The sequence below is a fragment of the Typopeltis vanoorti genome, chromosome 22 (genome assembly GCF_054136105.1).
Source record: "Typopeltis vanoorti isolate ZY-2024b chromosome 22, IOZ_Tvanoo_1.0, whole genome shotgun sequence".
Classification (NCBI taxonomy): Eukaryota; Metazoa; Arthropoda; class Arachnida; order Uropygi; family Thelyphonidae; genus Typopeltis; species Typopeltis vanoorti.
In genome coordinates this window covers 93,087,279-93,115,201 of record NC_143570.1, presented here as the reverse complement: position 1 = coordinate 93,115,201, position 27,923 = coordinate 93,087,279, and the positions used below count along the sequence as shown (strand labels likewise).

The window sequence follows — 27,923 nt, the reverse complement described above, 5'->3', positions numbered from 1 at the left end:
CTAATAGTACCCATATATAAAAAGGGAAATAAAATTGAATGTGAGAATTACAAAGGTATTTTACTACTGAGTGTTCCTGGCAAGATCTATGCAAGTATACTTGAAAAACGGTTGAGAAGAATTGTGGAAGAAAAGCTTGGTGAAGAACAAGCTAGATTCAGGCCAAATAGAGGCTGTCAGGATAAGATCTTCACTTTACGACAAATAGTTGAGAAAGCATGGGAATATAACAAAGATCTGTATTTAAGTTTTGTCGATCTGGAAAAGGCATAGGACAAGGTGCCAAGAGAGAAACTATTCAATATGCTACAGTTATATGGTGTCAATGTCATTATATCAAACAATACTTAGTCTTTATTTGAGTTGTAAGTCAGTAGTTAGAATTGAAGGAAGTACAGGAAGATGGTTTAATGTTAAATCTGGTGTGAGACAAGGATGTACATTATCCCCTCTGTTATTCATTATCTATATGGATCACATTATGAAGAAAGTGCTATTAAAAATGATATCAGAATTGGAGATATTAATGTCAGCTCTTTGCTTTATGCGGACGATGTTATACTACTAAATAAATCCAGTACAAGTTTGCAAGATTCCCTGACTAAATTGAATAACTGTTGTAATAGATATGGTATGAAGGTCAGCATTAAAAAGAAAAAGACAATGAAAATAGGTAGAATTGTTGAAAACGTGAACTGTGTTGTGAACAGGGAACCTGTGGAACAAGTAAAACATTTCAGCTACTTAGGCACAATTTTTACTGAAGATGGTAAATTAAATATGGAAATAGACAACAGAATTGGCAAAGCTGGTATAGTAGGCAGTCAATTGAATAAATTCATATGGAATAAGAGAGAAATTAGTCAGAACACTAAATTAGCAGTATACAAGACAGTGTTCAAACCAGTTTTAATTTATGGATCTGAGAAGTGGGTCAGAAGTAACACACTTGACCAAAGACTAGAGACCGCAGATATGAGAGTCCTGAAAAAAATTTGAGGCATGACCAGATGGCATCAATGGCAATATCATATTAAAAAGGAGGATATTAGGAAAGAATTTGACATTGTCAGCATCCAGGAATGCGTTAGCAGAGCTAATCTCAGGTGGTATGGTCACTTAAACGGAATGGGCGAGGAAAGATTAGCAAAACAAGTGTTCTCTGGCAGTTTGGCAGCAAAACTATCCAGAGGAAGACCAAGATATAGGTGAATTAATACGGTACAAAGTACCTTAGATGATAGGAATATAAGATCTGATAATGTTGGAGTCTTGACAAGTAACAGACTGATTTAGAGGAAAACTGTCGATAGGAAGTTAGTAATGATGTAAATTTTTCATGTAGTACTATCATATCCTGTACACCCCTTGAGGGTACATGTCAGGAATTTCATGATGATGATGAATAATTACTAAAATAATCTTTTCAACATGTGTGTTTTGTGTCCCTAAATTCATAAATATGAATGCTGATCACTGTGTAACCTTAAAACAAAGAGACATTATTTCTTTGATCGTATACTTTTTCTGCAATTTCTTCTTGATATAATTTTTTGTTGGCTACTAATGGATCATTATCTTCATTTTGTTTTTATTCTGTTTCATCTCATAAAACTTTGTTATTTTCCACTCTTACTATTATGTGATCACTTCCTATGCCTATTTGATTGATGACTGAAGCATCTTAAATATTCTTAAATGAGAAATAAAATATAACTTATTTCCCTTTTTGTCTGTCCATTTGAAACAATCCAAGTCGAATGTCGGTTTGGTCTTTTCTTGTAAAAAGTGTTCACAGCATTCAACTGGTTCCTCATCATGAAGTTCAACATCATATTTCTTCTTTCATTTTATTCTCTTATTCTATATTTTTTTCCCTATACACTTTTCAATTTCATTTTTCTCCAGTTGTGCATTAAAATCTGCCAACACTATTGTGTAGGCCATAAGATTCTGCTGTACTGTATTAGACATTGTATCACAGAATTCAACTTCACCTTTATAGCTGCTGATTGGTGCATATATTTACACTATTCTAATGGTTTTTCGTTCTGATGTTTGCACTCTGATATGTGCTACCTGATCTGACATTCCATATTTAGTAACTTTATGTACTACACATTTGTTTTTAAAAAACCTACTCCTCTCTGCATGATATCATCCGATTCTTTCCAGTAAAGCACATTCCTGATTATAGTGTGGTGCATTCTGTTAATTTTCTTTTCACTTCACTCAGTCCTATTATATCTCATTTCATTTTGTTTAATTCATAGTCCTCTACCTTTTCATCATCTGCTAATGTTCTTACATTGTATATAGCAATCATGCAATTATTTTTCTTTCACTTGCTTTTATCATTTTGCTTTGGAGTAGCATGTCCAGTCTAATATACCTGTTTCTCTACTGAACTACGTTCTCTGAGATTGTTAGGCCCAGGGATGCTGGATACTGTGGGCTCATTCTTCTATGTAGCATATTCACTGTTTTAATGAAGGGGGATTGTCTTTTCTCCACCGATGAAGAATCGGCTTGGGAGAGGATTGGCAATAGTCCATCTAACTAGAGGTATGGAACACACCATCATTTATGTTATCACTCTTGCCATCCAAAAGGATAGGCAACCTACTTCTGTTCCTACCCAGACTACACTACTCTACCTCAGAATATGTCCAAGTGACTAAGTAAGCTCTAAAGGCAACTGTCTCCGCCCAAGGGACCCGAGGGAATAGCATGTGCTGCTGGGAAGCTGCTCCATAGAGTACCATCACGTGACAGTATGTAGCATACTTAACATTTTTATAAAATTTAAATTTCATTTTTGTGCTGCTTCTCATAAGTCACTTAACCCAGCGTTAGTAAGTTGGCGGTGTCGCAGTTATTTCTTTCTATATGTTTAGGGTCTGTGACACCCCACTTTACTAATGCCAGATTAAGAGTCTAAACTAGATAACTGGGATAAAACTTCTACACAGCCTTTTAAGGAATGCAGGAATTAACTGGGGCTTCTGACAATTTTGAAGGCCTGCTCAGTTGATTGAATTCTAGATGAGTGGAGTAGAGATGTGAGAATTACACAGGAATTTCACTACTGAGTATTCCTGGTACAATTTATGCAAGTATTTGAGAAAGGGCTGAGAAAAATTGTGGAAGTGAAACTTGAAAATAGAACAAGCAGGGTATAGACCAAATAGAGGTTGTTAAAATCAGATTTTCACTTTAAGACGAATAGTCGAGAAATCGTAGGAATATAATAAGATCTGGAAAAGGCATGTGACAAAGTGGAAAGAGAAAAGCTATTCAAAATGCTACAGTTACATGATGTAAATGGATCATTAAATCAAGCAATACATCATCAGTTAGAATGAATGAGGTACAGGAAGATGGTCTGGTGTTAAATCAGATGTGAGACAAGGGCACACATTACATCAACTGTTATTCATAATCTATATGGGACCACATTATGAAGGAGTGTGCTATCAAACTTCATATCAAAATTGGAGATGTTATCTGAGCTCTTCACTTTATACAGAAGTATAACAGATGATGTTATACTTCTAAATAAATCTAGTAATGCATGCATGATTTCCTGACTAAACCGAATCTTGTCTGTCAGATGTCACCTCCTTCCAGGAGGTTGACTACCATGAGCTTCCACCATGTATGGTTTTGTGCTTCTCTTTTGCATTCTTCATAGGACAAAAAGGTCCAGTCCTTAATATTTCCCATACAATCTGTTCTTTGTCTTCCTCTTCTTCTTTTTCCTTGTATCATTACTTCTAGAAGTGTTTTTTGTAGGGATTCAAGCCTTAGTATGTGACCAAAGTAGATGATTTTCCTTTTCTTAATGGTTTTCAACAGATTCCTATCTTCTCCAATCATCTCTAATATTTCTAAATTAGTGTTTTTGGCAGTCCACGGGACTCTAAGAATTCTTCTGAGGATCCACATCCCAAAGGCTTTTAGTTTATTTTCACAATATTTTGATATTGTCCAAGTTTCTGCTCCATATAGCAGTGTCGACCATACGTAACATTTGGACAATCTAGTTCTTGTTTTTGTGTGAATTTTCCTTGAGGTCAGAATGTTTTTCATGCTAATGAAGGTTCATCTAGCAATTTCTATTCTTCTTAATATTTCCTTATCACACTTTCCATTCTTTGTAATTAGCTGACCCAAATATATATAACTCTCTACTTGATCTAAAGTATTTCCTCTGATTTTAATATTTATATCAGGTATTTTCTCTTTTTCTCTTGTTACCAGCATGGTTTTGGTTTTTTTGAAGTTGAAATTAAGTCCATATTTTTCACTTAGCTTCAGCGTCTCTTCTAGTAGGTTTGAAGATCTTTTTTTATTTTCAGCTAGCAGTACTGTATCATCTGCATATCTTAAGTTGTTTATATTCCTACCTCCTATGCTGACTCCTTTAAATTCTTCTAATTGCTGGAAGATATTTTCAGTATAGGGGTTAAACAATATAGGAGAAAGAACACAGCCTTGTCTGACACCCTTCTTTACTGAGAATTCCACTGAGATTTTTCTTGATAAACTGAATAAAGGCTGCAATAAATTTGGCATGAAAATCAGAAATAAAAAGATAGAGATAATGAAAATAGACAAACACTGAAAACATCAACTGCATCCTGAATGGAGAACCTATAAAACAAGTAAAATATTTCCGGGACTTGGGCACTGTTTGGGCAACAGAATTAGCAAAGCTGATATGGCAGGAAGTCAAGTGAAGAAATTTATATGGAATAATGAAGAAATTAGTCCAAACACTAAACAGCTGTATACAAGACAGCATTCAAACAAATTTAACTTACAGGTCTGAGCTAGGTAGAAATAAAACACTTGATCAAAGACTGGAGACTACAGATATAAGAGTATATGAGAAAGATTAAGGAAGTGAATGATGGCACCAATGGCAATGCCATATTAAAATGAGGATATTAGGAACAAGAAATATTGTTAGCATTCACAAAAGTGTGAGCAGAACTAATCTCAGGTGGCATAGTCACTTGAACAGAATGTGAGAGGGAAAGTTAGCAAAACAAGTGCTCAATTTGCCATGATGGCAAGAAAAATACCCAAAGGAAGACCAAGATCTAGGTGGATTGATACATTAAGAAATACTTTAGAAGAAAGAAATATAAGTTCTGATAATATTGGAGTCTTGACAGATTAAGATATTAATTTAGAGAAGCACTGTTGATAAGAAGTCTGTAATATCAGGCACTATCATAATATCATATACACCCCACCTCAAGGTTACAAGTCAGTAATGATGACAGCAGGAACATTGAAAACAATAGTAGTATTCTGAACAAAGAAGCTACAGAACAGGTAAAACATTTCATCTATTTAGTCAAGTATTAATGACGATGGCAAATTAAAATGGAAGTAGACAGCAAAATAAGTATAGCAGATTTAAATGAATACATTTATATATAATAAGAGAGGAAATTAGTCAAAACAATAAAGAAGCTATATACAAGGTGATGTTCAAACCAATTACACAAAAAATGAATTATAAAATTTGTACAAATTAAACTGCAATACGTTTTTGGCAAAAGCCAAATTTCCAAGGACATAGTTAAGGAATTAATGTACAGTGCTTACAGAAAACTATGAGGAGACATTTCAGTACAGAATATGTCCACCCTGAACTGCAATGCAACTCTCACAATGTCATACCATGCTTTATACCATCTCCCTATTATGTCCCAAACATGTTCTATAAGTTGAGATCTGGAGAACATGTTGGCCACTCGATTCAATTAATATTCTCAGTTTCCAGAAGTATCTCCACTGCTTGTGTATGATGTTGTGTGGCACTGTCATTCATAAAAATAAATTTTTCTCCTACAGCACCATGGAACAATCGAACATGATATTGAAGAACTTTATTGCAATTATAGTCCTTTTTATCAGCACTTGTAGCACAGTGCATCCTTTATGTATAATGTCTCCCCACAACATGACCCCAGCACCATTGTATTTATCCCTTTCAAGAACATTCTCTCGTGACTGTAAACAGTACCACTTTCACGCCAGATCAAATGTCTAGGAAAGACTAAAACGACTCATCTGTAAAGAGTACATTGATTGGTGTCTTGTCCAATTTTAATGATACAACAGGCCTTAGGCCTACTTGTCAGATGTTTTGCCACAGTTTGTTGAGATATCTGCATACCTGTGTTTGAATGGAGCCAACTTGCAAATTGACTTGCTGTGGTGCATTGATTACGTTTTGCTGTTGTAACAAAAAATCTGTCTTCATGCTCTGTGGTAGATCGAGAGCAACCACTTAGCAAATGTCTGAACACTTTCCACTGATTTGAAACCCTGCCTAGAGCCTGAATACAATTCTATGTGAGATTCCAAACTCTCTGCCAATATCAGTAATCCTGCAGCCTTCTTCAAACTTCTAATAATTTTTCCACAAGTGAAATCATCTAGATGATGTCTTTGAGACATTACAATACATTCAAATTTGCAACTCTATTCTTTCCTGAAAATGGCTTCCTTCAAACACAATTCACTTAGCACAGTCTTTTGCCTTTTATCCTGTTGATATCATCAGTTATACAAATTGCCACAAGCTAATTCATCTGAATTTCCAGTTGTAATCTTTAGAAATAGTGTTCAGCTTTGGGCACTAGTGTATAATGCAATATGCATATGTATAACATATATACATAAAAGCAAACCATGCAAAAACAAAAATATACAAAATGATATAATGTACAACCATATTTTTATCTACTAATACATTTTATACTGTTATCAACTTTTATATTTACAAGATTACTTCTTGGAACAAATCCTAGCGACATGCATAATAATATAAATTATCCAAATGACATCATGAATGAAATATATCAGCCACCTCTAGTTTCATATCTGTATAATTTCATTAACAAGCACTTCACATCCATGTTTTGGTTGATGTTTGAAAAACATTACAATCAAGAGTGGTTAAACTCTTTTATAGTATTTGTAATTAGTATAATTATAGTGCTTTCATGCTATTTATTATTTCAACTAATGTACTAAGACAGAAATGATTCAGTGTTTATTTATGAAAGGAAAGTTAAAATGCTATTAATAAACTTGCCTTCATTGGAGGATATTTATGGTATGGTGCAGTTCCTGTGGCAAGTTCAATGGCAGTAATTCCAAAACTCCAAATATCAGCTTTAAAATCATAACCTGTAACCTGATATTAAAAGTTGACAATTTTAATATTGAATAAAGAATTTATAAAGTAATGGTCATACCAACATTAAACATTTGGATCAGAAGCATTAATTCTCATCAATGTTTCCAATTCATGAACAAAAAATATTATTAAAATACAAACTGCAGAACAGAAATGAAATTCTTACCTTAGGAAAAGGTTGTACAAGATTAGATCATATCAGAAATTAAGATACTGGAAAAGAGTTCAATATATTTTGTGTGTGTGTGTGTGTGTGTGTGTGTGTACACACACACACAAAATTATAAAATAGTTGAAAAAGAAAAAGATGGAAAGACCAGATGGAAACAATGCAAAAGAACAATTACACCATCATCTTGGAAGAACGTAACATGGGAAGAAAAAAATGTTGACGCTGGAACATGCAATGCCTCTTCGTGAATGCAGAGTGAGAAGGAAGGAGGAGCATTTAATGAAGAAAACGTTTCTTTGCAAAGTACAAATAAATTCTGTCAGATTGTAATCAAATTAGACTCATTTCTTGAAATGCATGCAAAATTTGTGTCGGTCAGTTGTACAGAGTATGTGGTATTGGTACTCATCTTGATTGAATGTATATCTCTCCTTCCCTTATAAATAGAGTAATTCAGAAAAAACATCAGATCATAATACAGTTCTACTTAAATTCCACTGCATTGAACTAGTAGATCAATGCAGCATGGAGCATGCTGCATCTGGAGCATAGAGACCTCCACCAAATAAATCTTCCCTCGATCTTTTCAACCAAACAAAAGAATCTCAGTTCGCAGTACATGTCATTTATCTTTGCAGCATTGATGACAATAGAGAATGATAAGAAAATAATATTTATTAACTTATTTGCTGGTATTTCACTGGTATTATATCCATCATCATCAGAGCATAAAAACAGTTTGTCACATATGCAAAACATCAATAATCCGGTATGTCAATGGGACTAATTTAAAAAAAATTGTAACAGACAACACAAAGAACTAAAGTCCTAATTAGGCACCATCTAGGTTGAAAAAAGAGAGAAAACAAATATTAATTAGATAGTAAAATGACTGTCTCCCAGCTTTCTGGTAAATTTATGCAGCCATACCTGTTGAGGTATGGAGTATCTTTTAAAGTTTCTGTTGATTCCAAAAACATTCTCTGACCTATAATGACTTCTGTGTAGCACTTTTTTTTTTCTTCCAATTGATTGTGTGAAGTGGTATCCAAGGTATAGTCCGTTACACCCGACTTGCCATAATCATAGTGCCAGATGTATTTTTTTTTTATGTTCGCCAAGGCACATGTCAACAATTCTTCCTGTCTCTCCATAGTAAGCCCAGCCATGAGAATCGGGCACTTCATTTACTCCTGGATGTAATAAAGAAGAGAGTTTGTCTTTAGCTGAACAGATGAGAGTTGCCAATTTCACATAATGGTGCGTAACTAATATTTATTGAGCAGTCTAGATATCTTTTCAGATGTGCATTGAATGTATCGGATTTCTGAATGGCATTTAGTATTTTTTCTATGCTATGGAGATTATGGCCATTGGCTAAGAAGATGTGACATAAGTGAGTGAGTTCAGCAGTAAGAGCATTGTCATTGGAACAAATAGCTCAGTGAGTTGGTGTTTTTAGGATACCCTACTGTTGAGCTGGATGATGATGTGATTGTTTGTGCAAATATTTCCCTGTATGTGTGGGTTTTCTATAAACAAAAAAAAGATAAGTGACTTTAGTAAATCAAGGGTTTCAATTAATGGTAATTATTATTACATGACACCTCCAGGGAGGCCAAAGACTCACTGAGGGAGGGCATCTCCTCTACAACAGTCTCCACCAACTACACCAACAGCCCACCACCACTAGTAATTTCACAGACAATCACAAACATCCATTGCCATGGCAGGATTAGAACCCGTAGCCTTTTGGCTGGAGAGTGGATACGCTAACCACTCAGCCAACCAGGCTGGCTGTAAATAGCAATGATGCACCCAGAGGATGGAGGGGGCTAGGGCCCTGCCCCTCAAAGAAAAAGAAAACACTAGAAAATTTTCCTAATTAATAAAATTCATTTTTTTAAAATTTATGTTGTTGTGTCTTCTATTTTTATACTACATATGAATTAGCGATCATTGCAGATGCTCAGTCATAGGTCATATGTGGTGTGTAGTGTGTATTCTCAAATCGTCTACTCAACTCGCCCTCCCCACCAGATTAAAGCCAGAGTGCGCTGTAAATAGTATAAATATTTATACTATTCTGCAAAGATTATTACTGAAAATAATCTTTGCAGAATTTATGGAGCACCTAAAATTCACAAGTGAATTCCCCTATGCTCTATTGTGGATAGTATAAACAGTCCAACATACAAATTTACTAAACATTTAGCTAAATTATTAGCCAACCTCACAAATAATTCTCCCTCCTTTGTTAAAAATTCTGTTCATCTAAAAAGTATTTTAGAAAACCATATCTTAATAAGTTCAGATGTAACTATCAGTTTTGATATCACTTCACTATTTACAAAGGTACTGTAAATTTAAATAGTTCAAATATATCAGGGTGAAACGTGACTTTAGAAAATCAAGGGTTTCGATTAACGGTACATTTGTAAATAGTGAAGATCTGTAGATAGGAAGATATACAAACAATGAGATAGGACAGCAATGGACTCCTTCTTTCTCTCCCTTTAGCCAATTTCTACATAGAACACTTGGAAAAGGTAGCTACAAATTCAGCCAGTCTCAAACCATTGGTTTGGCTATGCTATGCTGAATGTGTTTGCTATTTGGCCACATGGTCTAGACACATTGCATACATTTTTAGTGCATTTAAATAGTCAACACTCTCAGATCCACTTCACAATGGAACAGGAAGCTGTCTGCCTGCCCTTCTGGATACAGTAATCACACGGCTTCCAGATGGTTCCTTATCTTTTTTTTTTGTTTATAGAAAACCCACACATACAGGTATTTGCACAAACAATCACATCATCATCCAGCTCAATAATATGGTATCCTAAAAACAGTAACATACAGAACTAGAGCTATTCGTTCCAATGACAATGCTCTTACTGCTGAACTCACTCACGTCACACCTTCTTAACCAATGGTCATAATCTACATAGCATAGAAAAAATACTAAATGCTCCCTAGAAATTCCCTCCATTGCATACCACACAAGACCACAGCAAAACTATTACAATCCAATACATTCAAGGCACATCTGAAAAGGATATTTAAACCTTATGTCAAATTGGCAACTCTCATCTGTTCACCTAAGGACAAACTCTATTCTTTATCACATCCAGGAGTTTATGAAGTGCCCTGTTCTTGTGATCAAGCCTACTATGGACAGACAGGATGAACTGTTGACATCCAGCACCATTGTTATGGCAAGTCAGGTATAGAGGACCATCATGCCTTGGATACCACTTCACACAGGATCAATTGGAAGAAAACAAGAGTACTACACAGAAGTCATTATAGGTCAGAGAGATTGTTATTGGAATCATAATAAATTTAGTTTAATCCTTTATCCAAGTGTAAGCAAACAAAGTTTGCACCTGAAGTATCCTCAGGACTGAGGCAACTCGTGGTAAAGGTGGGCTAAGATCTCATCACTTGTCTTAGTATCTCCCATAATGCAAAGCACATCTCCTTGCAGACATGTATAATGCTATGCATCAAGAGAAGGGCCACTATCCAGACCGGTTTCGACCTTTATTGAGGTCTCGTCAGTGGGAGCCAGACCCAGAGGTGGTGATACTAAGATGGAAGTAATGGAGAAGTCATATTTACCTATACGAGTTGGCAAAAGATGCCTCACCTTATTATTAAATTACTCTGGATTTAGAGAAAGATGTTAGAAGTTTTTCTTTCTTTCCACTCGGTTAGACTATAATAAATTTAGTTTAATCCTTTATCCAAGTGTAAGCAAACAAAGTTTGCACCTGAAGTATCTTCGGGACTGAGGCAACTTATAGTAAAGGTGAACCAAGCTCCCATCACTTCTTGTCTCAGTATCTCCCATAATGCAACACACATTTCCTTGCAGAGATGTATAATGCTATGCATTTACAGAAGGGCCACTACCCAGACCGGTTTCAACCTTTATTGAGGTCTCGTCGGTGGGAGCCAGACCCAGAGGTAGTGATACTAAGATGGAAATAATGGAGAAGTCGTATTTACCTATATGAGTTGCCAAAATGCATGTCTGCAAGGAGATGTGCTTTGCATTATGGGAGATACTAAGACAAGTGATGGGAGCTCAGTCCACCTTTACCACAAGTTGCCTCAGTCCTGAAGATACTTCAGGTGCAAACTTTGTTTACACTTGGTCTTTTGGTTTGTTTGCTTACACTATTAGTCTAACCAAGTGGGGGGGGGGGACTCCTAATATGTTTTTGGAATCAACAGAAACTTTAAAACATACTCTAAACCTCAACAAGTATGGTTGAATAAATTAATCAAAAATCTGGGAGACAGGCATTTTAAGATCTAATTAATATTTGTTTACTCTATTTTTCCAACATAGATCGTACCTAATTAGGACTTTAGTTCCTTGTGTTGTCCGTTACAATTTTTTTTTTAAAATCAGTTCCACTGTTATACAATTGTTGTTGTTCCAAGTACTCTGACAAGCTTTTTTTGTGGTCTGAAGATGCTGGATATAATACCAGCGAAATATCAGCAAATAAGTTAATAAATATTATTTTCTTACTATTCTGTGTTGTCATCAATACCGTGAAAATAAATAACATATACTGGAATAATGTTACCTGGAACTGGGATACATAGTCAAAATCCAGCAAGCAGTAAAACAGAATCTGATTGAATAGAGAAATAAACAGACCTTACACAAAAGAAAAAAGTTCAAAGACCTGTATAAAGAGAGAAGCTGGTTCATAGCAAATGAACCAGCTTCTCTCTAACGCAGTGGTATAGAATGTAGCAACATCATTAGAAACATTAACATAGAGATAGGAATGGAAAGGTAGAAACAAGTGAAAAATAAATAAATTTTAAGATAAGAATACAGCAGCGCTTAGTAAATAGCCCATCAGCTATTTACAAACCATCAGCTGCATTCTTCAATAGACAATTCACTAAATTTCAAGAAGAAAGGACTATCACTGAAATCTGCATTAATGGTGAAGATGTCCACCACTCAAGACATCCTTGACTACTTTCAAGAACACTATAAAAATAAAGACAACAGTCCTGCAGGAAATTGTAACTCTTGGAATATTAATGGCTTCCTTGTTCATATCCTAGATGGACTCAACAGACCTATTACAGCATCTGAAATTACCAATACATAAAAAGAATGCAAGACAAGAAAATCCAAAAGACTTGATGGCCTAGTGATAGAACTTTATTGCGAGGCATGGGATTTTACTTCCAATTCTAGTTATCTTTTCTCTCTACAGGATACATACCAAGTAAATTCATATCACGCCATACCATCATTCCAAAACCTAATAGAGATCATACCTTAATCAGCAGCATGAGACCTATTTCTCTATCTAATACTGACTACAAGATATTTTTCCACATTATATAACTGGCTCAAAGTAGGAATGAGATGTATGATTAAAAGTACACAGATGTATAGAATTACATGCTGAGCAGTAGCATTTAATCTGTTTCTGTTATCTGATCTGCTCTGCCTAGTGTAAAATCGTGTATAGAAAGATTTTCATACAAAAATACTTATATACCGATTTTACTGGTAAACAAACTTCCAGTCAATATGCTTGTGTTTAACTAGCAAAATTTGTATAGTTTAATAATATGGACATAATATTTTGTGAATTACTCAATAATGTAACCGCCAAAAGTTTTTGTAAAATAACAAAGAAAGTTAAATGTGAATTAATTTTGTCACAAGAACGTTCCAGACTAAGATATTTCCAGACGGATTATCTTATTAACTTATGACCTAGGGCGATTACAATCACGAAGGTAAAATATGTACGGGGGTTTCCCGCCTTAATGCAACGACCGAAAAAGATGGCAGGTGCAGAACCACATAGTACCCAGGGGATTAATACGCAAGAGAACCCAAGGTCAACAGAGCCAGATAAAAAGGGTTGCTACGGTGACACAAGACGACATTTTTGTAAGGTCACAGAGGTCAGCGAGAAGTTGCGAGATCACGGAATCAAACGAGATCGCAGAGTCGAGGTTACGACGATGCAAGTTACAGCCGGAGTTACAGCAACGAAGGGCAAAAGGCTACAGAGTCGCAAGGGACTTTTGCTGATCATCTTCAGGCAGAAGGCCAAGCAAAAAAGGAGAGGCAGATTAGATGTGTGGCAGAATAAGTTCGTCATCATTTCTGTTTTGGATCCAGGTTCAGGGAAAACCTTCCCGGTTCAAGATCGGAATCCTGCATTCCAGCCAGTAGTGCGAGACAACTAATTCGAGTTGTTTTTAGAAGAAAGTATATACCGGATTTTCATGCCACCAAGTTCCTGACGTTCGCAAATAGTACGAGGAAATCCCATAAATCCCAGAGATGGTACCCAGATGTGTTGCCAAGATCGGAAGGTAATAGAAGAAACTGATTTCAAGAATCTATCAGAGAGAACCAGACAACTGATTCAAAGTAAGATCTTTCTATTGCTTTACTAGAGACAGAATTTGTGATGATTTGTTTAAGGTTATTGTATGTTGTTTATTATTTTAACGGTATAATAGAACACAGAAACTAAGTAAATAATTGATTTATTAACTTGATGCTGATATTTCGCTGGTATTATAACCAGCATCTTCAGAGCACAAAAACACTGTTTGTCACAATACGCGAGACTAAAACAACATGGTGTACATTAACAAAATTGTAGCAGCAACACAAAGACTAGAGTCCTGATTTTGGCGCCCTCTATCTGGAGAGAAAAAAAAAAAAAAAAAAAAAAAAAAAAAAAAAAAAAAAAAAACCGCTATCATATATTGCTAGAGTCCTAGAAAAGTGCTAGTTTTTCCTTAATATGACTGTCTCCCAGATCTTCGGCAAGTTAATACAGCCATATTTGTTGAGATTTGGAGTGTGTTTTAGGGCTTCTGTCGCCTCTAAGAACAATCTCTCTGATTTATATGGGTTTCTGTGTAGTACTTTTGTGTTTTTCCAGTTGATCCTGTGTGCAGGGGTATCCAGAGCATGGTCTGCTAGGCCCGACTTCCCATAATGATATTTCCGGACGTATCGTTTATGTTCGCTGATGCGGATATTCACAGTTCTTCCTGTTTGACCGTAGTAGGCTTGATTGCATGAGCAGGGTACTTGGTAGACTCCTGGATGTGATAAAGGAGGAATGCTGTCCTTGGGTGAGCGGATGAGGGTGGCTAATTTGCTACATGGTCTGAATGTAGTGCGTAGTTTATGTTTAATGAGAATTCTTGAGATCTTTTCGGATGTGCCTTTAATGTAAGGGATGGTGACTGTTTTGTTGTAGTTCTCTGTGGTGGATGGTGGGAGGGGTTTCTTAGGAGTGTTTAGTATTTTGTTTATTTTTTGTGGATTGTAGCCGTTGGCCAAGAAGGTGTGGCGTAAGTGAGTCAGTTCAGCTGTAAGAGCCTTATCATTTGAACAGATTGCTCTCGCTCTATGGGTTAGCATTTTTAATATGCCATATTGTTGAGAAGGATGATGGTGTGATTGTTTGTGTAAGTATCTGCCTGTATGTGTGGGTTTTCTGAAAACTGAAAATGATAAGGAACCATCTGGGAGACGTGTGATGAGTGTATCCAGGAAGGGCAGACAGTTGTTGGCTTCCGGTTCCATAGTAAAGTGGATTTTTGGGTGTTGGCTATTTAAATGTGCTAAGAATGTTTTCAATGTCTCAGGGCCATGTGGCCAAATGGCAAGCACATCATCAACATAGCGTAGCCAAAGTGTTGGTTTGAGAGTGGCTGTATATGAGTGGCTGAAGATGCTGGTTATAATACCAGCGAAATATCAGCATCAAGTTAATAAATCAATTATTTACTTAGTTTCTGTGTTCTATTATACCGTTAAAATAATAAACAACATGTTCGACGAGCACATAAGTCTGTCCACACGTTTAAGGTTATTGTATGTAATGATACATAAGGACTATAGGCATTTAGCTAATCTTGAATTGTCTTGTTAAGTTATATGTGAGAGAAAACTTAGCAGAATTTAAAGTGATATATTGGGTGATTGATGTTGTTGTCATTAGCTAAGCCTGCATTTGTTTATGTGAGATTACTCTGAGTGTGACTAAAGGTTAACAAAGGTATTATCATAGACATGTGGTCTTACAAGAATTGTTTACATAAGAGGAGTAATTGTAATTGTATTTAAGGGTTGTTATTGAAGTATAGAATCTGATTTACTTGAATCTTTAGTATTGCCCTTTTGTACATTTCTTGGAACATAAATAAATTGTTTTCTTGTTTAAATAATTTGCCTGATTCCTGTTACCAATGCACTAATCATTAAATTCAAATCTGCGTCTCCTTGAATAGCCACGACTATAGAACAGAAGTTTAAGTTGCTAGATTTTGTTATAAGTAATAGAGGAAGGTTCCGTAATTAACTGAGTTTTTCTTCTGAAGGACAATCATATCCTATCCACGAATTTTGGTGGCACAGCTAGAAATCAAATAAATTTTCCAAAATTCAATTTAGAAAAACACCAGTTGTTCAGACAAGGAGATTGGCTCCAGCCAGATGCATTCTCTTAGGTTTGAAAGTCTTGCACACGAGAACAATAATATTTGTGGCTTGGTATCAACAGTGAACTAAGTTGAGTGAGAAGATTGTGAGCTAAGAGATTAAATCAAGCAACAGATTATATACTCAGAATACGACTGTTAAGAATAAAGAAATTAAAGTTAAGATTAAGGTTAAAGTAGAACATTCAAGATAAGTTTTGAATAGCATAATATTGTAGTTTTTACAAAGGAGCAGCAGCAGACAAAGATTTAATAAGAATATAAGGATTTAATAAGACTTAATATAAACAAAATTTACATAATTTTACACTAGTTAATAATATCAAAAAGCAGCCAATCGAAGCACTATCTGTACTCAAGCATTTAATAATGTCCAGCATCCATTTCTGTTCCACATCCTCCAGCAAATTAGTGTGGGTAAAAAGCTGATATCCATTATCAAAGGAGCCTATGCCAATTCAACTACCCACCTCCTAGTTAATGGGTTCCTGTCAGACCTGGTTAAAATTCAAAAAAGGAGTCAAACAAGGTTGTCCTCTTAGTCAATTACTCTTTGCATTGGTTCTTGAACCGTTCTTGCAGGAAGTCGACAATACATGTGCTGTGCAAAGAATAACAGTTCCTTCTTCAGCTATAAAGGAAAATAAGGTATTGATATTCTCTTAGAGTTTTTTTGTAACCCTTAAGAGAGAACTCCCTCACTATACTTGGAATTCCCTTCTCCAGTACCCAACATTATCAATTTAAGAACTTATATACAAAAATATGGAAACCTTAGAAGATGTCCTTCCAGTTCTCTCTATAGGTACCTTTTCTTTTTGTTTCTGCATAACCATATGATCCTATCCATCTGTCCATGATCTTATATCTTCAAGCCATGTCCTTCATTTTTTTGCCTCTTGATCCTTTTCCCATAATTTTTCCTTCTAAAACTGTTAGTATCGTCTGTCCTGCCAATCTCATCTTTCTCTGGATCATTTCCTGTAATAAAGATCTCTGTGTTCTCATTCTCTGTAGGACATCTGTATTTGTCACATGTTCTGTCCATGGGATTTTTTTGAATATCCAGGTCTCACTTCCATACGTGAAAATTGGCCACACTAATGTTCTTATCATTCTTTTCTTTGTATCGATACTCACAGAACTTCTGAGAAGATCTTTATTTTTCCAGAATGCATCTTTAGCTATAGCTGTTCTTATTTTTATTTCTTTATCTTGCTTTCCATCTGCAGTAAAGTAGGTGCCTAAATATTTGTATTCTGTTGTATGTTCAATTTTCATATTGTTTATGAATATTTCTGGCTCGGATCTGCCTTCTTTTGAGATTTTCATAAATTTGGTCTTTTTTGCATTTATATCTAATTCAAACTCTTTACCTTCTTCAAGTAGTAGCTGCAGTAATTGATTCATATGTTTCTGTTTTCTGCTATTAGAATGGTATCATCAGCATATCTAAGATTGTTGTATTTTATACCATTTTCACTACAGAAGCCTCAGAGTTAAACAGCTGCATTTTCTGTTTGGTGTAAAACAGAAATTTTAAGTACATGATCTTCTATGTCTAATTTATCTAATATATTGAACATTTTATTATGTTTCACCCAGTCAAAGACTTTCTGAAAGTCTAAGAAGCATATGTAAATATTCCTATTTCTTTCAAGTGATCTTCGTATTAGAATATTTAGTTCCAGGAAGCATTAATGGTTCCCATTCCTCTTCTGAAGCCTTTCTTTTGTTATGCAAATATACTTGAGAAACAGCTAAGAAAACTGTGGAAGGAAGGTTGAAGAACAAGCTGGATTCATGCAAAATAGAGGTTGTTGGGATCAGAGTTTATGACAAATAGCTTAAAAATTTTGGGAATATAACAAGGATTTATATTCAAGTTTTTTAGATGTTGAAAAGGCATATGATAAGGTGTCAAGAGGAAAGCTCTTCAAAATACTACAATTATACAGTGGAAATCTGACGTTCTATTGAGGAATCCATAGTGTCTATTTGAACTTTAAGTCAGCTGTTAAATCAGGTTTGTGACAAGGGTGCACGTTATCTCCACTGTTATTAATCATCTATATGGATAACGTTATGCAGGAAAGTAATATTAAACCTGATATCAAAATTGGCAATGTCACTCTTAGCTCTTTACATAGGCAGATGTTATATTTCTAAACAAATCCAGTAGAAGTCTGGAAGATCCCCTGACTAAAATGAATAATTGTTATAATAAATTTGGCATGAAAATAGAAATAAAAACACAATGAAAATAAGCAGAAACATTGAGAACATCAACTGTTTCCTGAATGGAGAGCTTATAGAACGAATAAAACTTTGCCGCTATTTAGGCACAATATGGAAACAGACAACAGCATTAGTAAATCTGGTATATAGTAGGAAGTCAGCTGAATAAATTTATATGGAATAAGAAAGAAATTAGTCGAAACACTAAATTAGATATATACAAGACAGTGTTCAAACCAGTTTTAACTAATACATCTGAGAGTTATGTTAGAAATAAAACACCTGATGAAAGACTGGAAACCACAGATATCAGCATTTTGAGAAAGATTAGAGGAGCGAACAGATGACATCAATGGTAGTGCCACATTAAAAATGTGGATATTTGGAAAGAACTTGACATTGTTAGCATTCAGGAGTGTGTTAGCAGAGCTAATCTCAGATGGCCACTTAAACAGAATGAGAGAGAGAAAGGTTAGTAAAACAAGTGTTCTTTGCCAGGTTGCCAAGAAAAAAGACCCAGAAGAAGAAGACCAAAATGTAGGAGAACTGATACAGTAAAAGTGGCTTAGAAGAAGAAGACAGAAATATAAGATCTGATAATGTTGGAGTCTTCACAGATAACAGATTAATTTGGAGGAAATTTGTTGATCAGAAGTTAATAGTGGTATAACTCTTTCATGTAGTACTATCACAATATCCTGTACACATCAAGAATTTGATGATGAAAATCCGCCCCCCCCCCCAGGTATTAATTAAACTTCTGAATATCAAAATGCATATTTTGGTGTGTGTGCGCACGTGCAAGTTTACTTTTCATGCTTATACAGGATAACTTGGAGTCCTTCTCAGAGAACTCTATTTACTCTGATATAGCTCATAATCACCAAGCATATGTTATAGACATATAGTGTTTCATACAAAAGTTCACTATCAAATCAATAGGTTTTTTGTTCTTGATACACATAGAAATTAAAAGTACAATTGACCCTTGAATGATGCAGGGGTTAGGTGTGCCGACCCCCCCCCACGTTGTTTGAAAATCTGCGTATAACTTTTGACTGGAAGCTTTACCGATAACATAAACAGTCTATTAACACATATTTTGTATGTTATATGTATTATATACTGCATTCTTACAATAAAGAAAATCTTATTAAGAAAATCATAAGAAAGAGAAAATACATTTACAGTACTATATGTATTTACTGATACCATAAGTTTATGTCATCTGTTAACAAGATGAATCCTCTGTGTGTCAGTACTTACATCAATATTGTCTTATAAGATACCAAACACTATAGATGTTTCAAGTATTAATAACACTAGACATCAAAAATGAAAAGATAATGTGAAAAGGAAATAAATTCATATTTATTTACATGTATAGCGATTCATGCATTGATAACAAAGCAGCAACATTATGATTGCTTCATGGTAGCCTAGTTTATACACTAATGAATGAATTGTTATAAAATTTTTATTTTATTCTAATTAATTAAATAAATTTAACTAACTTATAACAGTTAATTTTATGCTGTAATGATTTAATACTACATCTTTATGTCTGTTTACATTTTTCTCAACTGCAAATGCTGAATGGTCTATAACTGTTTGTGTGTGTAAGTTTTGATAAATCTTAACTTTTTCTAGTAGCAAGGCTTATACGTTGGTTAGACATAACTGGTAAAATCCAAAAAATACTGAAACCAGTAAACCACAACCCCCCCCCCCCTCCACAATAAAGATTACACCAAGTCTATCACCATCCCCTACATCCAGGGCACCTCTGAGAAAATAACCAATATCCTCAAAAAATATGACCTTACTTCCTGGTACAGACCACATAAAAAGTTGGCATCCCTTATCCGCTCTACCAAAGACCAACCACTTCCCCTAGACCTACCTGGTGTATACCAGGTCCCTTGCAGCTGCAAATTGTCCTACTTTGGCCAAACAGGCAGAACAACTAATATCAGGATTTCAGAACACAAAGACTACATCCGGTTTCACCAGTACAGCCGCTCTGGGCTGGCAGACCATGCCTTAGATACCCACCATAAAATTCGTTGGAAAAAAACAAAAATAATTCATCGCAGCAAGTTTAAATACGAAAGATTATTCAAAGAATCTTCAGCAGCTCTAAAAAACGTTCCTAACCTCAACAAATTTAGGTGCATGAAACTACCCCAAATTTGGGAGACTTACATTATGAGAACTTCAGCCCAACAGCCAAGACTACCAAATTAGCCCGCAAGAGGGCACCATTAGGACTTTAGGAACAATATTAGTTTCTTGCTTTCTTCCTCATTTGCTTTGTGTTAGTGCCTGCATGCATATACCATATCTTTATGTTCCTGAAGATGGCAATGTGATGTTGCCGAAATATAGAAGTGATTCATTAAACTTAACTTTTTATAATACATCTGAATATATTTTATGGTAGCAAATGATAAAATAGGACTAGTATCTACATACTTAACACTTTCTTAATTTTTTTCAATATTTCTAGGCTCTGCAGTTCGTCTGCGAGTTTTTCAAATTGTCTCAAATCTCCAAAAAAATTTTCCAGAATATTTATTGAAAAAAATCCGCGTATAAGTGGACGCAGTTCAGACCCTCATTATTTAAAGGTCAACTGTATTTTGTGCTGAATTTTTTACTACAATAACTTTAAATAAGGACTAATACACCTATTATTTTTTCCTAATTTAAAAATAATTAAGAGAAATAACATTAATTTTTGTAAAAAACAAACCAACTCTTTAAAATCATTAGTATCAATATTTATTATAAACATATATATATATATATATATATATTTATAAGAAATACTGATACTAGAAATACAATTTTATTAATACAGACCAGTTTACAATAAAACTTATATTAAAACCTACCAGTTTTAATATAAGTTTTATTGTAAACTGGTCAAAGGCCAAACTTTTGAACCACCTAACGTTCCTTAAACGTTGCAGGGAATTCTCCATCATTCCAAAGTTCCTCATAGTCAGAGGTCATATCAACTCTATATCAGCTAAAAAAATTTATCTACGCACTTCATTGGCGCTTGTAAGAGAAAGGATTCAACACACGAGATACGAACTTAATAAAAGTGATATTAATTGCCGCAAGTTCTTTGATGAAATTTCCAACAATTTAGAATACACCATATGGAATCAATTAGATCAAATGATACAATGCAGTTACGAAAAAACTTTCAAACTTTATAAGAACAAACAAATTAGGAAATTCAATGAACTGTACAAGAAAAAATATCGGACACAAAACAACCTCCCGGATGACAAAGTGATTTTCAATTTGTCAAATCATAGCCTCACAAAAAATGAATCTGACATTCTCAAAAAAGGTTTTAATTTTGCGATTATGCCCAAACACATTCCTAAAATGGATTTTATGTGTGGAATTGAAAAAGGCCTATATCCAATACCACAAAACGTGGCCGACACTATTAGATTCAAAAGTACAATAATCCTAGCCAAAGCCAAACAACCTGTTCTCAACACGTCTCCTTATGATAGAAAGGCAATTCTCAACTTGAAGAAAAACAAAGATATCATTATTACAAAAGCTGGTAAGGGAAATTCTACAGTTATCCTCAACTCTAAAGATTATTATGATAAGTTAAACGTATTACTATCAGACAACTCCACTTATAAGATCCCACTATTTTATTGTGGGGTCTCTGTCTATCTATATAAGATCCACTTATATAGATAGACAGAGACCCCACAATAAAAAATCATAACGAAACAAACCAACTAATCAGGAAATTGTAACATTTGGCCAGAAGAAGTGAAGAGAACACTAAAATCCTCACATCCTATCACTCCAAGACTATATGGGACACCTAAAATACATAAACAGGATATACCCCTCCATCCAATAGTTGATGGAAGATCATCACCAACCTACCTTTTGGCAAAGCATCTTGCAAACTTATTAAATAATAAAATAAGATCAACAGAATCCTATATCAAGAATAGTCAACATTTTGTAAATAAACTCCAAGCCATTAAGATTGCACCAACAGACATACTAGCCAGTCTAGATGTTGTATCCCTTTTCACCAATGTACCAGTAGAAGAGGTAATAAACATCATCCAAGACCTCTTTCCTCTAGACATCACACAGATGTTTAGACACTGCCTTCAATCTAATTTCTTTAAGGTTAACAACACCATATACCAACAATTAGAAGGCCTAGCAATGGGAAGCCCACTATCACCATCTTGTGCAGACCTTTTCATGGAAAAACTTGAAAAAGAAATTCTCTCTGCAATCTCTCCGAGACCATCTACATGGTGGAGATATGTTGACGATATCTTCATCATATGGCAAGACAGCTTAGATAACCTAAAATCGTTTGTGGATAAATTCACTCTGGAAGTGGAAAAGAAAACAACAACTAACTGCATTTTTTAGATATCTTGATAAAAAACAACCTAACAGTGTTAAATTATCCATTTACAGAAAGCCCACAGATACTGGAAGATATATTCATTATACTTCAAGCCATCACAAGACACACAAACTGAGCATTATCCACATGTTGAAACATAGAGCCAAAAAGTTTATATCAGAAGAGGAGGATACACGGAATGAACTCTCACTAATAGCCAACACATTATCACAAAATGGATATCCTCAAAACATATCTATACAATGACAACCCCAGACAAGAAGAATCCCACTGTCAGCACATTTCTACTGTAGTGATACCTTTCATCAAGTCAATTTCTTATCAAATAGCAAGAATGCTAAGAGCCCATAACATCAGAGTGGTCTTCAAACCAACCACCAACATCAAACAAGTTTTAGGATCCCCAAAAGATAAAGTGCCGTTCTACAAATATCCAGGAGTATATTATATTCCCTGTTCCTGTGGTCTTGCCTACATCGGACAAACTTCACAAAATTTAGAAATTAGACAAAAAGAACATGTTGGTAATGTAAACCACAACAGAAGCATCTCTTCTGGCTTAGCACATCATTTCTGTACGTCTAACCACACGATAGATTGGCAAAACAGCTCCATGCCATATCTCGATGATGACTACAGGCATCGTTTATTTAAGGAAGCCACAATAGTGTCAATAACCGGCGGAAACCTCAACAGAAATCAGGGTGTAATTCTAAACAGTTCGTGGAAAAACTTTATCCTCTTTCTCACTCAATCTGAACTACAGCTAGCCAGTAATCACATTACACGTCTACAACGCATGCGTGATAATGAATAAGAACAATAAGTCCTCTCAGTCACGAGAAATGTGTAACCATAGCTACTAGTTGGTTTACAACGTTTTTTATGTTCCTTTCAATTTCCATTTACTAGTTTTCATATCTCCATAAACGCCTTGAAAAAGCCAGACAGTTTGCTGGCGAAACTGGTAGGTTTTAATATAAGTTTTATTGTAAACTAGTCTGTATTAATAAAATTGTATTTCTATTATAAAACGACCAAATATGTATAATTTAAAATACTGATACATTAAGTTCTTCCTTCCTGGATCCTTAGCAAACATGTTTTGAAGTTCTTAAACATTACAATACAAGTATTAACCTAATGTATGGCAAAGAAGCAAATATAACACACCTAAAAAGAAAGAAAAACTTCGATTTTTTTCATTCGGAATGTGGCATTAACTCAAAAATACTAACTCGTGCATTAGTGCTCTGATAGCCGTGTGTGGTAGTTACATGAAAAAGACAAGGAAGAAATTCATGGAATTTAGATGGATTAACATATCCTGGTGGAAGGTTGAAATAATTGTAATTTCTTGAGTTACATTTGCTAACATCATAAATATGCAACTGCAAGAAAAATATTTAAAAAAAAAAAAATAATAATTTTCATATCACCACAGCACACAGGAGGTCTCAAAACCTATAACACAAAGGTGCTATTTATATGTGAGCAAGTTGTAGAGATAAAAGGAATCTGTTAATGTACACTAGTGGCCAAATTTGTGGAAACCTTTTGGGAAAAGTGTATTTTTGAGATTTGATGGCTCATAACACTACTTTTTGTTTGGTATAATACCATAAAATTATATATCAATGGAAAGATAATTTAATCAAGAATGTAATGCAACAAAGTTTGTTCAATTATCTGTATTCTATGAAAAGTTATACCCAAATAACCAGAAAAAAAAAGCACAACTTGTTTAGGTTGATATAAAGTAGCTTTCCTTCATTTGAATGTAGCCAACGAGTATGAGTGTTTAGACAGCCAATCAGGTGTCATCTTGTTTTGGCAATGAGCCAATAAGGTCACAGTAGGATTCAGCTATTGATGTCGTGTATTGGAGCTGATAGGAGGACATTTGTCAGTGTGTTATGTGATTGCTATCAAGTTGGTTAGTTTGTTTGTGTTCTTTCATTTAGTTAGCTTATGAAACATAATAAAATTAAAGAAATGGCACAAAGAGTTGACTGGTCATTCGAAAACTACGTAAAATAGTACTATTAAGTGAACAAGGCTACAGTTATGAAGAAATTAGAAGAAAAATTGGTGGAAACTTAACCAACGGTGGCATTTCTAAATTTTTGAAGAGGTATAAGGAGACTCAGTCACTACAAAACCAGACTGGTAAAGCCAGAAAAAGGTGCACAATAGCAAGTGATGATAGAAGAATTGAGAGTCTGTGCCTACGTGACAGAAGAAAATCATCTGGCACAATACAATGTGAAGTTGAGTGCAAGGACTGTTCGGCGCAGACTGCAGGAATTTGGTTTAAATGCTAGAATTCCACGAAAAAAAGTCATTTTTATCTCTCAAACAAAGGTTGAAAAGATTAAACTGGGCTAAAACCCATGTTATGGACAGCGGAACAATGGGATAGTGTTATTTGGAATGGTGAGACCAAAATCTCCCTGTTTGGTAGTGATGGCATAAAATACGTAAGGAGAAGAATCGGAGAAGATTTGCATCCTGATTGCATTACACCTACCGTGAAACAGTGTTATGATCTGGGGTTGTATGACATCAAAAGGTGTGGGTAGAATTTGCATGATTAATAGGAATATAAATGCCTAAAAATACATAAATGAAATACTTGAGCCCAAACTGAAGCCATCCGCACATGATCTTTTCCAAGATAATGAAGCATTTATATTTCAACAGGATTCAGCTCCATGTCATGTTGCTGCTGTGTGCAAAAAGTGGTTTCAAGATAATCATATTCCACTGCTGGAATGGCCTGGGAATAGCCCAGACCTTAACCCAATTGAAAATCTATGGAGCCAACTAAAGAAACTTGTTAGTCAGAAGCAACCCACCAATAAAACCCAATTAATAGAAGCAATAATTCAATCTTGGTTTCACATTATAACAGCTGCAGAACTAAAAAACTTGGTTCACTCTATGGGAAGGCGTTGTAAGGCCATAATTAATGCTAAAGGTTACCCAACTAAGTATTAACTCACATTGTAAGAATTTTTGTATATCTTATTTTTTCTGTGTGTTTCACATTTCTTCTTTATAACTGCAGTTCTAATAAAAAAATCCTTCATAAAAGTTATTGCATTACATTCTTGATTAAATTATCTTTCCGCTGATATATAATTTTATGTATTACACCAAAAAAAAGTGGTGTTATGAGCTATCAAACCTCAAAAATACACTTTTTCCAAAAGGTTTCCACAATTTTGGCCACTAGTGTATTTTTTGATGAAATGGGGATTTTAATCAATGAAGAATATGGTATAGGGAAGACAGTTCCAAAGAATGGAGAAAAAAATAACAGGTTGTTTCAGTAAGTTTAGAAATGAACCACATATGGATGCTGATCAGCAGCTGCCTGTGTTTATATATAATTAGAAAAACACAGAGTAGTGGTGGTGATTAGTTCACAGGAGCAGTATACTATGGAAATACTAATAGAAAAGATATAATGCAGAAACATAACATCTATGACAGGGGAGTCATCCATTAAGCAAATAGCTATCTTCTGAATGTAATCAAGTATATTCTGCTTTGTTTTGTGTTTATGCTGCCTTCTTTTTTTAATGTTATAATAAAAAATGTAAAAAAATAAAGGGAATTTTGTTACTTATATACATTAACTATATTATTATACATTTTATATGCAGCTCAAGACAATTCCTTTTCACTCAATGTAGCCCAGGCAAGCCAGAAGGTTGGATACCCATGCTTTAGATCATGGGTGTCAAGCGCTCGGGCCCGCGACAAATATTTTTGCAGCCCAGCCAAATGTTTGCCAATGAAAGTGATTACTACATGTAGCCTTGTTGGATGCATTTCCTTTACACTCAGGCAAACCATTTCCCCCACTATTTCTACCAGCTGATTATACACCTACTATCACGTGCCAGTGTCATGCCTGCATCTAGTCAGTCTTGTTTGAACTGACTTGTTTGGTGTGCATAACAGGAAATATTTCGCTTTCGGTGAACAAAAAAAATAAGTTTATTTATGTTACGCTTATTAATTTGTGCAGTTATTTAGTGTCTGGTAAGTTGATGTTCAAGAAAAAATATCAATTTTTATTAAAATATTCAGCATGTCTCTATCAAAACCAAGTGATAGTAATAAACGAAAAATTGCTGACGAACATCAAAATTTCCAAGAAAAGTGGGAATTGGAGTATTTTTGCTGTGAAGTAAAAATTAAATAATCTGCTTAACATGTAATAATGTTATCAGTGTACCAAAGTTATACAACATTAATCATCACTATGAACAACATAAATCAAAATATGATAATTACGAGGGATTAATGAGACAAGAAAAGTTGAAAGAGCAAGTCGGGACTGAAAAATCAACAGTTCATGTTTACTAAAGTATCACCAGAAAGTGAAGCGGTGGTGCATGCAACCTACGTCTTTTCGGAGTCGATAGCTAAATACTCTAAACCTTTTACTGAAGATGATTTCATTAAAGAATGTCTAATTAAAGCTGCAGAAATTATTTGTCCTGAAAATATGAAGGCTTTTCAAACAATCTCTTTGTCTCAAAATACAGTTGCGGAAAGAATTACTGATTTGGCAGACAATTTAAATGTTCAGATCAAAGCAAAATCATATAGTTTCGAAGCTTTTTCCATTGCCTGTGACGAGAGTCTAGACATTGGGGGGTAGCTCAATTAGCTGTGTTTCTTCGTGCTTGTAACAAGGATTTAAACATTATTGAGAAATTATTGGAACTAGTACCAATGCATAACACTAGTACAGGACAAGATATATTTAATTGTGTTTTTGAACTTCAGCAAAAATACAATCTACCTCTGTCCAAATTAACTTCTGTAGCTACAGATGGAGTTCCTTCTAGGATTGGAAAAAACAATGGTTTCGTGGCATTACTGAAAAAAAAAAACAAAGTGAAATTTATGACGGACCCAAGATTCATCATATGCATTGCATTATACATCAAGAAGTATTATGCGCAAAAGTAATAAACATAGAAAATGTGTTGACATCGATCAAAAAAATCATTAATTTCATAAAATCTCGAGGCTTAAATCAGCGCCAGTTCTCTGATTTCTGAAGTGAATTAGACAGCGAATATTCCGATTTGTCCTACTATACCGAGGTACGTTGGCTATCCTGCTACAAGATTCTTAAACAATTCTGGGACTTGAAAGAAGAAATATGTCATTTCTTAATAACTAAAAATCAAGACACAAGCCTGTTTTTTGACACAGTGTGGTTGCAAGATTTATCCTTCATGTTTGATATAACAAAACACTTATATGATTTAAATTTAAAACTGCAAGGA

The 27,923-nt window shown here is 34.7% G+C and overlaps 1 protein-coding gene across 3 annotated transcripts in view; it reads right to left on the bottom strand.

Annotated features, from left to right (window-relative positions):
- fray (oxidative stress responsive kinase frayed) overlaps nt 1–27,923 on the bottom strand; it is a 570,703-nt gene that overhangs the window by 310,544 nt on the left and 232,236 nt on the right. For all 3 annotated transcript variants that reach the window (XM_090411795.1, XM_090411792.1, XM_090411793.1), the window contains exon 8: nt 7,121–7,222. In XM_090411795.1, the coding sequence (XP_090267921.1) occupies nt 7,121–7,222 (102 nt within the window). The remainder of the gene's footprint in view (nt 1–7,120; nt 7,223–27,923) is intronic.